This window comes from Dermochelys coriacea, chromosome 23 (genome assembly GCF_009764565.3).
Source record: "Dermochelys coriacea isolate rDerCor1 chromosome 23, rDerCor1.pri.v4, whole genome shotgun sequence".
NCBI classification, from domain to species: domain Eukaryota; kingdom Metazoa; phylum Chordata; order Testudines; family Dermochelyidae; genus Dermochelys; species Dermochelys coriacea.
In genome coordinates this window covers 2345163-2360500 of record NC_050090.1, presented here as the reverse complement: position 1 = coordinate 2360500, position 15338 = coordinate 2345163, and the positions used below count along the sequence as shown (strand labels likewise).

General features: G+C 50.8%; 1 protein-coding gene across 1 annotated transcript in view; it reads right to left on the bottom strand.

Annotated features, from left to right (window-relative positions):
* The window catches only part of MEIS3 (Meis homeobox 3), a 34895-nt gene extending 25005 nt beyond the window's left edge, over positions 1 to 9890 (bottom strand). The window contains 2 exon segments of the mRNA XM_038381592.2: positions 6000 to 6202; positions 8770 to 9890. Of these exon segments, the coding sequence (XP_038237520.1) occupies positions 6000 to 6202; positions 8770 to 8781 (215 nt within the window). The 5' untranslated portion in view covers positions 8782 to 9890.
* Between the last annotated feature and the right edge of the window lie 5448 nt (positions 9891 to 15338).

Below are 15338 nucleotides of genomic sequence, written 5' to 3'. Positions count from 1 at the left end.
TACAAAATGCCCCCACCCCGCTCTTCTGCTGGTAAAAGCTCACCTTACCTGATCACTCTCCTTACAGTGTGTATGGTAACACCCATTGTTTCATGCTCTCTGTGTATATAAATCTCCCCACTGTATTTTCCACTGAATGCATCCGATGAAGTGAGCTGTAGCTCACGAAAGCTTATGATCAAATAAATTTGTTAGTCTCTAAGGTGCCACAAGTCCTCCTTTTCTTTTTGCGGATACAGACTAACACGGCTGCAACTCTGAAACCTGTCATTATTACTGTGTGTGTATATACACATATATTACACACAGACACAAGGGAGAGCATTATTAGTGTGTATACACACAGCGTATATAATATACATACACATTAGCAGAGCTGGGGGAAGAACAAATTTGTCTCAGTCCCTGGGCAGCTTTTAAAAGTGTGTTTGGGAGGGAATCATTTAGAGCCAAAGGTTTTGTTGAAATAAAATTGAAAAGTTGTTCTGACTGTTTTAAAACAGTGTTTGGAATTTAAAAAGAGAATCAAAGGAAATTTTGAAACAAAAAGTCATTGGAAACCACAGAATACAAAATGTTTTGGTCTGGAAAATGTCACACGCACAAGGGGGAACGTTATGAGGGCATATACACACGGCTAGGGGATGACCTAGTGCATGTGCACACACATGGAGTGTGAATAATACATACGGGATGACATTTAAAGTATGTACATACACACACACTCTTTACACACTACACATGCATAGACAGAATTTTAACCTGCATGCATCATACGGACACGCACACCCCTTAGCTGTGTGATATGCCTGGTGCTACCAGGCAAAGGCACCCTGATTTCCTTCCTTGATGTGCCATCGCCCATTAGTGTAGCTGGACTGTGGTGCCTTTCTGGATCACAACTGGCACCACTTCAGATAGAGGGGAGAGAGCTGCTACAGAGAAGACACTGGATTGAGCTGGCAACATTCACTGCTGGATGGCCTTGCTTGGGCCCATTCTCTTAAGGGAGCAAGGTCCAGCCCTAGGGGAGAGGGGGGCTCAGGGGAGGCGGAGGGAAGGGGTGGTTTGTGAATGGGAGAGGCGAGCTCTCTCCATTACTCTGTGTTCATACAGCACCAGGCGCAAAGGGGACCCAGTTTCTCTTGGTCCCTGGGCACCCACCATAATACACCCAATACATTAATAATCAAAATGTATGTAAGAAGCAGAGAGCAGGAGACTGGGAGTAGGAACCAGAGGGTCAGGGGAAGGGGGAAAGCACGGAAAGAAGGAAAGAAAATTAGAGGAGAAGGGGAAGGAGAAAAAGAGAAAGCAGAAAAATGAAGGAGGGGGAGGAAATACACAAAGCACATAAAACGTACATATTCTACACACACTCCCTCTCTATACTATGAATGCACTTTGCATAGTACAGGAAGGTTCGTAATTCATAGGTATGCATATAAACATACATATTATATATATATGTACACACCCTGATACAGATGCATATAGAGTGCATCCGCATTGTACAGTATCGAAAGACTGAGAAGGTGCACATGATGTATATTTCTACCTAGACAATACTGTATATTGCGTGTGCAAATATCATATGTAAATACCTTATGTGCCTGGAAATATTTGTGTGGTGTGTTTGCACTGTGCGGCAGTATCAGGTGTATAGCAAGATTACATACAGCTGTATGGACAGGGGTTTGTGCGTATAGATGCACTGCAGTCTATAAAACTGATGCACAAGCGTGACATCAGATACATCAAAACATTGGGTGTGAGGATATCAGCATTGTACACCACGGGGGGGTTAAACCCACAAACACATATATTGACGTGCCATGACATATGCTCACAAAACTGACATGCAAACAGATTTTGATGGTGAGTATATCTTTTATAACATGTTTGTGTGTGTTGGCATTATACCCCGCTGTGTGTTTCTACACACACACACACCCGCCCAGCAGCACATAACACTGCCCCACAAAACACATGCTAAAAGTTCTGTTCACACTCAGCCAATGCAATGCAGGCAAGGTGTATAACACCTACTCCCACACTGGGTAGTGTTTACATGCATGGAAGATACCAATCCAGATTTCACTTTACCGCTCCTCTGTTGAATATGGTTCCAGACACACTATACAAACTGCAACCCTATGGCACGCTCTGCGTGTATGCGGACATGTACGCTCACTGATAGCGTCCCAGATTTATGCAGCCACAGCCAGATCCTCAGGTGGTGTAAACTGACCAGCCGTTAACTTCCCTGCAGCGACCCCCATCTGAGGATCGGGCCCATGCTATGAAATTTTGTTTATTTTCAGATTTAAAACTACCACACAACACATCCACCACCCATACGTTGAAATGTGCAGTAAAGACATGAATACAAAGGCAGTGTCCTGTACACTGTGTGTACACACGCACACAAGTCTGTATATACCGACTCAGTGTACTACCGATGTGCAAACACACACACAGAGTGCATAGATCATTTACACACTAGAGACAATGGCTACTTATGCAGGCATTTACACAAGTGCAGCGGGCATGTAAAGAGGGCGTACAACGCTACCATTGGGCAATACTTTGCTCTCACTTTACACTCATATAAACAAACACACAAGCCAGCGTGAAACAGGGATTTGGGCCTAGAGAATTGCTGCCTGTCCAAAACAGTCTATACATACAGATACAGTGTGCAACATTAATATACTTTGTGTGTGTGTGTGTATGAGATGTGAATGATTAGTATACTTTGATATGTGTAAGTTTAGTATACTTTGTGTGTATGATGTGTGAGAGAGACATCTTGCTCACTGTGTGTATAAATATATATACACACAGAGCATGCCATACATACACCCAATGTGTAAATATATATATAGATAGATAGATATAGATATAGACACAAAACTATTCTATACGTACATATACACAGTGCACCACATTGTTACACACGTCACAATGTTACTGCACATACACACACACAGAATGACCGACAAATGAACAGCTATCCATGTATGCACATACACACATCCTATACCCAGTGTGTAGCTAAAGATCCATATGGGCACTATGTATACCACAGCATATTAAGGACAGATTTTTAAAGGTATTTAGGTGCCTAAATACCTTTAAAACCACATATTTACACTGCATGTATAGCTAGAGATACACGTACACTCTGTGTGTGTATATGTCAGCTTTACACACTTTGTAGCTGTGTATATAGAATATACCCAAAATGTTGTCTACCCAGACATGCCGTGTTGGCAGTTTAATACTTTCCACTCGTGTAGCCCTGTTGGGCCCAGGACAGTAGCAAGACAAGGGCGGGGCAGGAATAGCTTTTGTTGGACCAACTTCTGCTGCAAGCTTTCCAGCTTACCCAGCGCTCATGCAATATAACAACTAAGGCAGCGAGTGTGTAATATATCGATTATATCGCACTGTGGATACAAAATGTTCCATAGACGCACAGGGTGCAACCCTGACCACACTTCGGGGACACATGCATATGCCATATACCACACACTGATCAGGGACGGTCTAGGGCCATGGCTCTCAATCTTTCCAAACAACTGTAACCCGCTCAAGAGTCCAATTTGTCTTGCATCCCCCCAAGTTTCACCTCACTTAAAAACGACTTGCTTACGAAATCAGACAGAAGAATACAAAAGTGTCACCGCCGCACTGTTACTGACGAATGGCCGACTCTCTCTTTTTTACGATATACTTGTAAAACACATCAATTGGAATATCAATATTGTACTGACATTTCAGCGTCTAGTACATAGAGCTGTATAGGCAAGTCACTGTCTGTATGAAATTTGAGTGTGTACTGACTTGACTAGTGCTTTTTATGTAGCCTGCTGTAAAACCAGGCAAATCTCTAGATGAGCTGATGTACCCCCTGGAAGAGCTCTGCACACCCCCAGAGGTACGCATACCCCTGCTTGAGAACCACTGGGATAGGGTTACTTGGTCCTGTCTCAGCGCGGGGCCCTACATTCCTGTGATCGTTTATATATCCCCACTCGCACACATATATATTATACACACCCACACATATCCACATAGGCCAGAGCAGCCTCTCTCTCTCTCTCCCGCTCCATCTAGACACACACTGTGCATTTCCAGCTCGCTGCACAAGTTCACACAGCATATGCTATGTAAATATTGGCAGCCAAAGTAAGCCATGTTATCTCCTAAGTGTGTCTCTCCCTCCTGGAACTTGAGAGCTGGCGTGTCCACCCAGCAGCCGAGCCGAGAGTCTCCACAGAGCCCACGAGTAAAAACAACAAATAGTTGCAAATTAAAAGCAGCCTCCACTTTGGCAAAGGGGGCGCACACGTGGGGGGGGAGGGAGGAGAGGGGGAATAGGGGCATTTTATGCCCCTTGGGGCAGGAAAATAATTTTGCTTCCCTGCTCCTAGAAATGTTCACATGGAGCCAGAAAAGCCAGGATTTGAAGAAAGAGGCTGGCAAACTTTGATGCCCCTTGTAGAACCCGGTCCCTATTCCTCCAATGGTGACTATGAAATCTTTGGGGGTGCGGGGAGAAGGGGTCCCGGATGGGTTCTGTTCTTTGCAATTTCTGCTCTTTCTGTCCTCCACATTGGCTGCTGACCTTCTCCAGAAGGGAGCTATTTCTCTCTCTTTCCCTCCTGGGCTGCTGCCTTCTATTTCTCCGTTTGTTTTCTATTTTTCCCTCTTTCTCTCCTTTCTCTTTCCAGTCTCTCTTCTCCCTTTCCCCTTCTGTTTCCCTCTTTCTATGTCCTCTCTCTTTCCCTCCCTCTCCCTTCCTTTCTGTCCCCTTTCTCCTCTGTGTTTTCTCTCTTTCTTTCCCTCTTTCTCTCCACCTTTCCCTTGTCTCCCTATAAATGCAGTGGGTCCATGTCTGACACCTCGGCATTTTTCACTTATTTACGCCTTCCCAAGGGACTGGGCGGGTTTAGGTTTCAGGAGGAGGCTGTGTTAAATAAAGGTGTATTTCATGTCCCCTCCTTCCCTTCCCTGGGTCTTTCCCTGTCTTGCATTTCTGGCCTCACCTGTAGAAAACCTCTGGACTTTCTGATGCAGCCTTTTCTCCTGCCTGGAAAGGCATCCCCCTTCTCCAGCAATGACCCCCCACTTCTGGTCCTGAGCGCAAAATGCGACGGGGCCGGGACCTGACCTAAGGTCCATAATTTTGATGGCCCCACAGTGCAGAGCAATGAGAGGCCAGGAATCCAAAGTGCTCACACCAAGCCGAGAAAAACTTCCTCTCCCCGGGCCTTCAAAATCACCCCCCACTCCAGGGTCCCCCGAGCCACTTCTCTCTTCTCCCCTTGGAGCCAAACTTTGCGTCGTTTTTTACTGAATTCATCCACAAGCCCCGCTCCCTCACTGGGAGCCTGATTTTAAAAGGACAACCCGGCCTTTTCCTCTCAAAGTGCCCTTTGTTTTGTCCGGGGTGGGTAAATCTCTCTCTCTCTGTCTCTCTCTCCTGGAAACTACCAGGATGACAGGAGGAGAGAGATTCCCCCTTGAAATACATGGTTAGAAACAAACAAATACCAAAGAAACAGGATGGGGAGAAAACAGACAGAAAACGGCTAGACAGATAGACAGCCCCGGTCCTGCTAGAAATTAGACTGATCCACGTTCAGAAATCTCGACTGCAAATGACCTACACCCCCCCCCTTCAAATAAAAGGGAGAGATGCAGATGGTCCCACCAGCGGCGAAACTGACCAGAGCCTACTCGAAATCAAATGGATCCAGGGGTCCCCCGGTAATTAGATGGATAGCGCCCTAATGAAGAGACAGAGCCTCCGAAACATTAGCGGGCTAGCCAAGCAGACAACGCCTAGGTCCAAATAAAACAACTCCGAGGCTTTACACTCACACAACACCCACAGACACCTGGGCCAATCCTAGGGAGAACCCCCCCCCGTCCCCGCTAGTCTCTGGGAGTCGCCCCCCCCCTTCCAGAGCACAGCCCCGGCTCCTTACCCGTAGATCTCATCCTTCTCCCTCTTCAAGGCGTCGGTATTCCCCAGCCCCGGGGGCATGCCCGCCCGGTGGGCTATCCCGGCCGATCCATACGGCGAGCTCTGGCTCAGCGAGTGGTGCTGCAAACTCCGACCCGAGTGAGGGTCCCCGAAGCCTGGCAAAGCGACTCCATCCATGGCAGGGTAATGCACCAGGTCATCGTACTGCAAGGCAGGTGGAGAAGAAGGGGAAGGTGGGTGAGCCAGGGGGGCCGCCCGCCGGCCTAGTCCCCCCGCTCCCAAACTCAGCCGCCGCCCCCGGGCCGTGGAGGCAGAGAGGAAGTGGGGGAGGAATTTTTGCACCCAAAACATCCCTATGCAAGCTCAGATCCGGGGAGCTGGAGAAGTCATTTTTGTCCAGACTGTCTCTGAGGCGTAATCAGAGCCGGAGGAGTTATTTTGCAACGGCCCTCCCCATGACAAGCGTCCCCTAAAGAAAACCGAGGCATGTTTGTTAGTTTTGTAAAGAAGCTATTGACAAAAGGGGTTGATCTGACCTATATTGGGAGGGCGAGAAGTGGAGAAATATAAGCCCTTAATCACAACATTGTGAATTGCATTGATTTGATTTCCAGCTTAAAAAAAAAATCAATACCACTCTTTGCCGACCCCTTTTGTCATTTAAACCTTCTTTTTGGGTAATTAGTTCCTGCCCGACAACATTGTTAATTTAACTCCAGCAACACTGCGGCTTTCATGATCAGCCGCTGCAAGATGTGTCACTTTCACGCCATCAAACGAGGTGGTCACTTTCACCCCAGCCCAGCTGCGGGTTGGAATATTGTTCCTCTCACCCTAGCTGGGAAGTTTCCCCCTCCAATCTCCCACCTTCTCGCCTTTAAAAAAAGTTTCTAACGTTGAGGCGATAAATCTTCTTATTTTCGTGCAAACTTCGCCTTTGCAACATTGTTTGGCCCGTTTTGGAACTGGAGTTATTTTAAAACGCAGACATTTTCAACCTATTGTCGAGGAGGAAATTTGAGGTTTAAAACATGAACTTGGTCCTGAGTTCTGAGAGTCTTGCTTGAAAATCTTCCCTCCTTGGTTCCTTGTAAATAAACTTTTAAATCCTCAATTTGCCCGTCCTTAGATGTCGGTCTCTAACTAGCAATAGAAAGAAACTCTCAATCTCTCTTTTTTAAAACACTGAACTCTGTGAACTGAGGTATAATTTATTAAACACGCTTTTCACTTTTTACCTTAACGGACCTTTTAAAGGGGGGGGAGGAAGGGAGGACTGTGAAATTATTCCAACATGACAGCTATTCTTATTTAAATATTGCCAACTTTAGTCCTCAAGCCTTTTCAGCCAATTCAAGCAAGCCATTTTAATTCTCCATTAGCTGTTTGGAGGTTGGTTGACGTTGGAATGAGTTGAGGGGAAAATATTTATACAATCAAAGCCTTCGATTTTTATGAGCAGGAGGGAAATCCGGTTGAAACACGGATTAACTTTCTTTTTAAAATCTAAATAGACTTGCTGCGCACCCGGAAAAGCCGATCTGAGTTTTATTTGCCCTTTTTAAAAAGTTGTTTACCTCTGTTTTCGCTCCCAGAGCACACACGAGCTCTCACACAATAATGCTGCTCGTGCATCGTTTTACTCTAATTTGTCTCCCCAGACTTCAGGGCATTTTCAAAGCGCACCGACCTTTCCCAGCCCTATTTCCCCCTCTTCTTTTGAACGACAAACTTTTCTCTTACGCATGGAAACTTAACTTGTGCAGGGTGTAGAAAATACGGCTGGGTGATGACTTGCCTTTTCTCCCAAGTTTTTAGGAAGTTACTCGTTTTTTTTTAACGTTGGCATTAACTCACCCCCCCCCCCGCTTTTAGCCGGTTAGGGTTAGTTTATATTTTAACAGCTGTGCGGATATTTTAGGGTTGCTAATAAGATAGAGAGGCTGGGCTGTTTGTGTCTAAAAGTATGTATGCGTCAGATCCTGAGAGAGCTCACAGCAAAATCGAAATGTGATTTCAAAATAGGAGGAAAATCTTTCAGGAACCGTTTGCTCCATTTCTAACAACTGGGCGGATTAGAGCCCCATTAACTGCTGGCTCTGACCGCCACAGCTCCTTCCACTGAGATTAGAGTCGAAAATAAGTTGTAAAAACGTAAGAAACGAAGCACAAAGGACCCCCAATTAAATGTAAACCTATTAAAGCGCCTAAATGAGCAACCGAGTCTTTCCCAACCACGCCGAGAGTGGAGAAAGTCAAGACGTGCCGGGGGAGAGAATACAGCCAAGGCAGCAGCGCTGTGCACAATCACAACCCATCTATCGATTGTATCGACACACACACTTTCATCGCCCGGCTCCCCCCGGCCAGGACAGAGAAGGCAGCGAAGCGAACAGTTGGGAGAGGAAACGGAGCAACGCCGGGAGACAACACAAAGCGCCTTCCGAGATCCCCCCCCCCGTTTTTTTTAAAGAAAAAGTTAAGTGTAAACATCTCCCCCCCGCCCCCGGAAAAAACACCCCCCTCCCCCCCATCTGGCCCTTGCAGAGCAAGCCCGGCAACGGGGAAGAGAGGGATGTCTGTGCCGAGCGAAGAAGTGCGGAGGAAGGCGAGAGGCTGGGGAGAGAAATGATCACACACGGACACACACGGCTGCCTCCATCAGCCCCGCTCATCAACAAGAGCAACCCCCCCCCACCCCCTTTTCAAATCCCAGATCCACTTCCGAAAGCCCCTCGCCAAACACACCCGTCGGGAAGACTCAGACCTACCCTTTGTGCCATTGGATGCCCGGCGGTTCCGTCCAAGTCAGGGTCTTGCTTCCTCGCTCTCTCGCCCGCTCTCCTTAGCAAGTGGGCTGCGTGTGGGGGGCGAGGATCCGAGATCTCCCCCACCCCCCCACCCCCAGCTCTGGGTCCAAACTGCTGCAAACAATTCAGTGCTCCGGGTGGGGGGGGGGTCTCCTCCTCCCTGGCTTGGTTAACCCTGATTCAGTGCTGGCCAAAGAGCTAATGCAAAGAGGGAACGCATTGGTGGATGGGGGGGGGGTAGCGGGGGGGAGTAATGGAGAAAGCTGGGGGGCGGCGGGGGGGGGGGTTGCAGTCGATTTCTCTCTCTCTTTCTCCCCAGCAGTCCTTTTGGCTGTCTCAGCTGTCCGTCAAGTATTCAGAGCTGTCAAAGGCAGAATGACTGATGATCCTTTAAAAAAAAAAACCAAAACAACCCACCCTGGTGCTGGGCTGAGGAAGGGGGGGAATGGGGGGGTGATGGAGCAAACACCCCCTCCCAAAGCACTCCGCTGCTTTCCTTCCCCTTCCCAAAGCAGGGGGAGACCCCCCTTCTTCCCACCCCTCCCTCCCCAGTCCTCTGCCCAGAAAGATTTCTTGCCTTCCAATTTCGGGGGGGGGGGCTCCTGGGGGGAAAGCTGGAAGAGGGGTGGGGTGGGGGGGACAGATCTCTACAGCCCCCACCCCCTTCAAGAGATCAGGGCCCCCCCACCCCAAAAAGCTCCAGCGCACAGGAGAGGGGGGGCCGGGCTGGGCTCGGTGGCAGGTTCCCGTCTCCCCGCTTGCTCGGCTTCCTCCCCGGGCGGCGGCAGCGGGGGACGGTCCCGGGGCCGGGGGGCGAGCTCGGGGCCGGGGCTCGCCGAGGAGGAGGGAGGAAGATGCTCTGTCTGCCCAGCCCCGGGAGCTGTGAGCACATCCGGAAGTGGAAGGGGCTTTTTCTTTAACCCCTGCCTGGCTCGCCGGCTCGGAGGCGGATCCCCCCCCCCCCGGCTCCTCTTCCTCCTCCTCCCCCCCTCCTCTTCTTCCTCCCCCCCCCCACATGCCGATCTCTCGCTCCCCGCCTGCTGCTGCACCGGCCGGGCCCCGATCCAGCCCCATCCCCGGCTCCCACGGGTGTCTGTCTGGCCCCATATCTCCCCCCATCTCCTGCTCCCTCGGGTGTCTGTCTAGCCCCACATACCCCCCATCTCCGGGGCCCACTGGTGTCTGTCTGTCTGGCCCCATATCTTCCCCCCCATCTCTGGCTCCCATGGGTGTCTGTCTGTCTGGCTCCATATCTTCCCCCCTATCTCCTGCTCCCTCGAGTGTCTGTCTGGCTCCACATCCCCCCCATCTCCGGCTCCCACGGGTGTCTGTCTGGCCCCATATCTCCCCCCATCTCCTGCTCCCTCGGGTGTCTGTCTAGCCCCACATACCCCCCATCTCCGGGGCCCACTGGTGTCTGTCTGTCTGGCCCCATATCTTCCCCCCCATCTCCGGCTCCCACGGGTGTCTGTCTGTCTGGCCCCATATCCTCAGCTCCCATGGGTGTCTGTCTGGCCCCACATCCCCCCCAGCTCCCACGGGTGTCTGTCTGGCCCCATATCTCCCCCCATCTCCTGCTCACTCGGGTGTCTGTCTGGCCCCACATCCCCCCCCATCTCCAGTTCCCATGGATGTCTGTCTGTCTGGCCCCACATCCCCCCGATCTCTGGCTCCCACGGGTGTCTGTCTGTCTGTCCCCTCCTTCCCCATATACCCCCCACCGCCAGCTCCCACGGGTGGGTATCTGTCACCTCTCTCCCCATAACCCCCCCCACCCACAGGTATCTGTCTGTCTGTCCCCTCCCTCCCCGTATCCCTCCATTCCCCCCCACAGATCTCACAGGTGTCTGTTGGTCTGTCTGTCCCCATATCCCCCCACCCCCGGTTCCCACGGGTGTCTGTCTGTCCCCTCCCTCCCTATTCCTCTCAACTCAGGCTCCCACTGGTGTCTGTTTCTCTGTCCCCTCCCCATACCTCCCACACCCCGGCTCTGGCTCCCACTGGTGTCTCTGTCCCTTTCTTCCCTATATCCCCTCCCATCTCCAGCTCCCACAGGTGTCTGTCTGTCTGTCCCATCACTATATTCCCTCCCCCCCCCAGCTCTGACTCCCACTGGTGTCTGTCTGTCCCCCCATTCTAGCTCCAACTGCTGTCTGTTTCCCTGTCCCGCAGTCCACCTGATCTGCTGTCACCCCCCGCCCACATTTCAATCCATCTCACCCCCACTTTATATGGGCCTCTTCCCCCTCCCCCCAGTCTGTGTGTCTGACACATTGTACTGACCCCTAGCTCAAGGGCTGTCCTAGGCCAACAGGCCCCACGCTGCCAGCATCCGGGGGGGAGGGAGGGAAGAGTTTACAGACGGTTTAAACACTTCACTCTTCTGATTATTCTGTATGTATTATTTAGAGAGACACCCACTTTTCCTTCCCCAACTGGAGATTGCCCAGAGCAGAACGGTTTGCAGTTACCACCAGAAACTGGGGAAAGTGGCCCAGATGTTGCTGTATTTTTATTATTATTAATAATTCCATTAAGTTCATTAACGTCTGTGTCCTACTGTCTTCTCAGGGGCTGGGCCACTGTTTTCCCTCCGCTGTCTCCAAAACTTTGGGGGCAGTGTGAACACAGTTATTTCCAGCTGCCTTACAGCAAATTTCAGGCCTTGCTCAAGTCGTGAAGGGGCAAATTCCCCTCATGTGAGTACAGTCCCACCGGGATACATGTGTGGTGGAGCGGGGGAAGGGGACTATGCTGTACTGCTCTGCCAGGACCTCACTGCTTTCATCTGTAGATCTCAAAGCGCTTTACCAACGAGCCTTATTCCCAGGTTACAGATGGGGAAACCGAGGCCCAGAGTAGGGGAGACGACTGGCTCCAGGGCATCAATCAGGCCCAGAGTAGAGTTGGGTATAGAATACAGCTCTGGGGTCCCCTCCCCTCTGTGATATAGTCACTAGGAGAAACAACCTCAGCACCTTTGGCCTAATCTGCGTCTACATTAGGGAGTGTCACGATGGTGGTGAGAAAGGACAGCCTTCACTGCCATAGTTACACCAATGCGGGTCGACTAAGCTTAAGCCAAACTGATTCCTAACTCAGGGCTTGTCTCCATGGAGAAACTGACCAGGGCTAGCTCCTCGGAAATCACAGCTGTGCTATGGCCGTTCCAGGGCCACGTGGGGAGGTTATTGTCAACCAGCGCGAGCACTTTACATTCACACCCGACTGTCCCCGGCAATAACTTCCCCCGGAAGGCAAGCTCTCGGAATCCACTCCCATGTGCACTGAAATGGGCTTGGGGGGTCCCAGTGGAGAATTAGCTGAATGTGAGCTCCCGGTGCCCACTGGCAAACACCATCCCAGGATGTGTAGATGGGGGGCTCTTGAGAGGTTATTTTCTCTCTGCATTCGGCCTGGCTGCAACCGCTGTGGGATCCTGCGTCTGGTTCTGGTGCCCACAACTTGGGAAGGAGATTGATCAATGGGAGGGGGTCAGAGAAGACCCAAGGACATGATTACAGCATTGGGAAGCCTACCTTACCCAGAGACACTCCAGGAGCTCGGTATGTTTAGTTTATCAAAGAGACGGTAAGGGGTGACTTGGACATTAGCCTCAGGCAGGGGGCTGGTAACCAGAGCCGTGGGGGCTTCAGCCCCGGGCCCCAGAAAATCTAAGCCAGCCCTGGCGACCCCTATTAAAATGGGGTCACGACCCACAGTTTGAGAACTGCTGCACTAATACAATCCAATGGCTGGAAGTTGAAGCCGGACCAATTCAGACCGGCAACCAGGGGCAGATTTTTAACAGTGAGTGTAATTAACCATTGCAACAATCCACCAATGCGTGCAGCAGATGCTCCCGCCGTGTCGGTGTTTAAATCAAGATGGGCTGGTTTTCTGAAAGAGCTGCTCTACTGTGAACAGGAATTTATTCAGGGAAGTCCCCAGCTGGCCTTATACAGGAGGTCAGACCGGATAACCGCCCAAAGGTCCCCTCTCTGGCCTTGGAATCTCTGCATCTATGAAGACTGATGAAACAGTGCAGATGTCGCCACCCTGTGTGATGCTACAGCACAGCTCACCATATTGCTGAAAGCCCCAGCTCCTGGAGTCCAGTGAGTCCACGAGAATCTCAGCTTGCATTTTTTTGGCGGAGGGAATTAATTTCTAGCCCCCAAGGTTGTGGACAAAAGTTTGACCACCCCCAGACACATGCTAAAAACCTAGAAAGTGAATAAAAAGAACACCACATCTATCATTTTTTAAATTGCATGGATTTTTAAGCCAATCTTGTGGTTTGGAAGGGGTGGGCTGTCACAGGGTGATTGGCCCCTTTAAGAGGGAGCGGGGCCCATGTACCTTGCTGGTCAGCTGCCTCCCCATTGGGCTTAAGAGGAGGCAGCTGGGCCATATAAAGCAAGGGAGGGCTAGCTAATGAAGAAGTGTTCCAGACTGGAGGAGAACTGTGAGAAGAAAGTGGCTAGAGGACAAAAGCTACAGGAGAGCAGTAAATGTGAGTTGTTGGTGTTGAGGAGAACTGGCTGGAGCTGGGGATCTCCAGCGAATTGCAGGAAGGTTTTTGCAGAGGCCCCTAGGAAAGAGGGGAAGAAGCTGGCTCAGTGCATGCTGGGACTGGACCTGGAGAGAGGAGCAGGGGGGCTGGGAGATGGGAACCCCAGAAGCTGGGAGGGGAAGACAGGAATGGATTGCTCCCCTTGAAGCTCTGATGCTGGTTGCTGTTGGAGCCAGGCTATTGGGCTTGCTGGACCATTGGGCTGACCCTCACTTGCAGGAGACCTGCTGCAGGGCTATGGGAGAAGACTTGTGGGTCACGGGGTTGTCTGGAGAGATGGGGAGTAATGGAACTGGGGCAGAGTGGTGGATGATTCTCAGGCAGGATTCCCCAATTCATGTACTGGGTTGGCATCTCCACTAGCAAGGCTGAAGGACATTGCTTTCCAAACTCCCCCTGCTCAATGAGTGCAGCTGGGGTGCATAGACCCGGCCTGTGGGTGCTGGTGGAACCAAGTGTCATGTGGTTTGGTTTGTACTTGGGGCAGCTCCTACTGATTTTCACCACGTCAGGTGATTTCTCCTGTCTTTGCATGTGCAAACCTGGGTGTCTGTGCATGTGTGAACCCACACATGATTAAATGGCCAAAAAAAAAAAACCTTTGCTAATGCAGAATTTAAGGTGCCCTGAAGCAATCTGGTGCACTTCCAGAAGGTCACATTCAGCAAAAAATCACACTTGTGAAATCCAGTGTTGAAGTATGCACCCACACAGCATTTACTTGGCCCCCCTGGAGCTGGCAGCAGCCCCTGGGAATTATCCGCAGCTGCCGTGTTAGGTGTAGCTGTACTGAGCGGTGGAGGAATTAATTGGGGCAGTTTGGAAGAGTTGTGATGGTGACAGAATCCCTGGTTTCTATCTCATGATTTCCATCCCTAAATCTCTGCTTGTGTCATTACCTTTAATGCTGTTAACATCACAACCCCTCCATGAGGTGGCTGTGCAGAAGGAGAAACTGAGGCAGGCAGCAGCTAAATGATTTTAGTACATCTAGGGCAGGGAATTGAACCCAGGTCTCTAGCTAGAGCCTAAACCCCTGGACCATCACTCCTGTGCCCATGCCCCTTGGGACTCGGGAGAGCTGTGTTGCATTGGGGTTTTGGTTTCTAGAGGCCCAACGGTAATTCCAGACCCACTGTGTCAGGCACGGCACAGATGCAGAATGAGAGGCCAGCCCCGTCCCAAAAAGCTCACAACAGAAACACACTAACAGGCTGCAGACTGGGTTGCTCTCCTAGGCCAAGTTTGCAGCCACTGTTAGAAAGAAGCTGCTGCCTGTGATATGTGCAGCTGGCAACAGGGGGCGCCAGAGAGAATCCTCTGTCTTGTCTAGCTAAAGAGCGGGAGAGGAAACTGAGGCATAGAGCAGGGGCGTGAGTTGCCAAAGGTCAAACAGTGGTCCCCTGACATCCCTAGCCACTGCATCATGCTGCCTGTCTGTAAAAGGGACATAAAAAAAATCTCCTTGGTCCGTTTGGCCTCTAAATTGTCCACATCTTCAGGGCTGCCACTTACTGTGGTATGTACAGCGCCTGGCACGGTACCAGTTATAACTATTTCATTGGCATTGCAGTAGCCCATAGAGCTCCCTGGTGGGGATTGGAACCCCCCCCGACACACACATATGCACACTGTGCCAGGTGCTGCATGAACACAACAGAAAGATGGCCCTTGCCCTGAAAAGCTTGCAATCTAAGACTAGAGGCAAGAAAGGAGGCTCAGAGGAGAGGGGGTAAAATTGGCCCCTTCTCAGGGGCGCTGGGAGCCTGGGCTTCCAGCTGAAGTCACATGTGGGGTCTATGGAAGCATCAGGCCTCTGAGCAGTTGGCCTGGGGGAGCAAGATTCCAGACACTTCGAGTGAAGTTGCCAAGCCCTGCCTAACTGGGAAACCCCTCTCTGGTGCTGACAAGCCGCCATCCCGTTCCATGGGGAGCACCGAGTCTGGGCCAGATC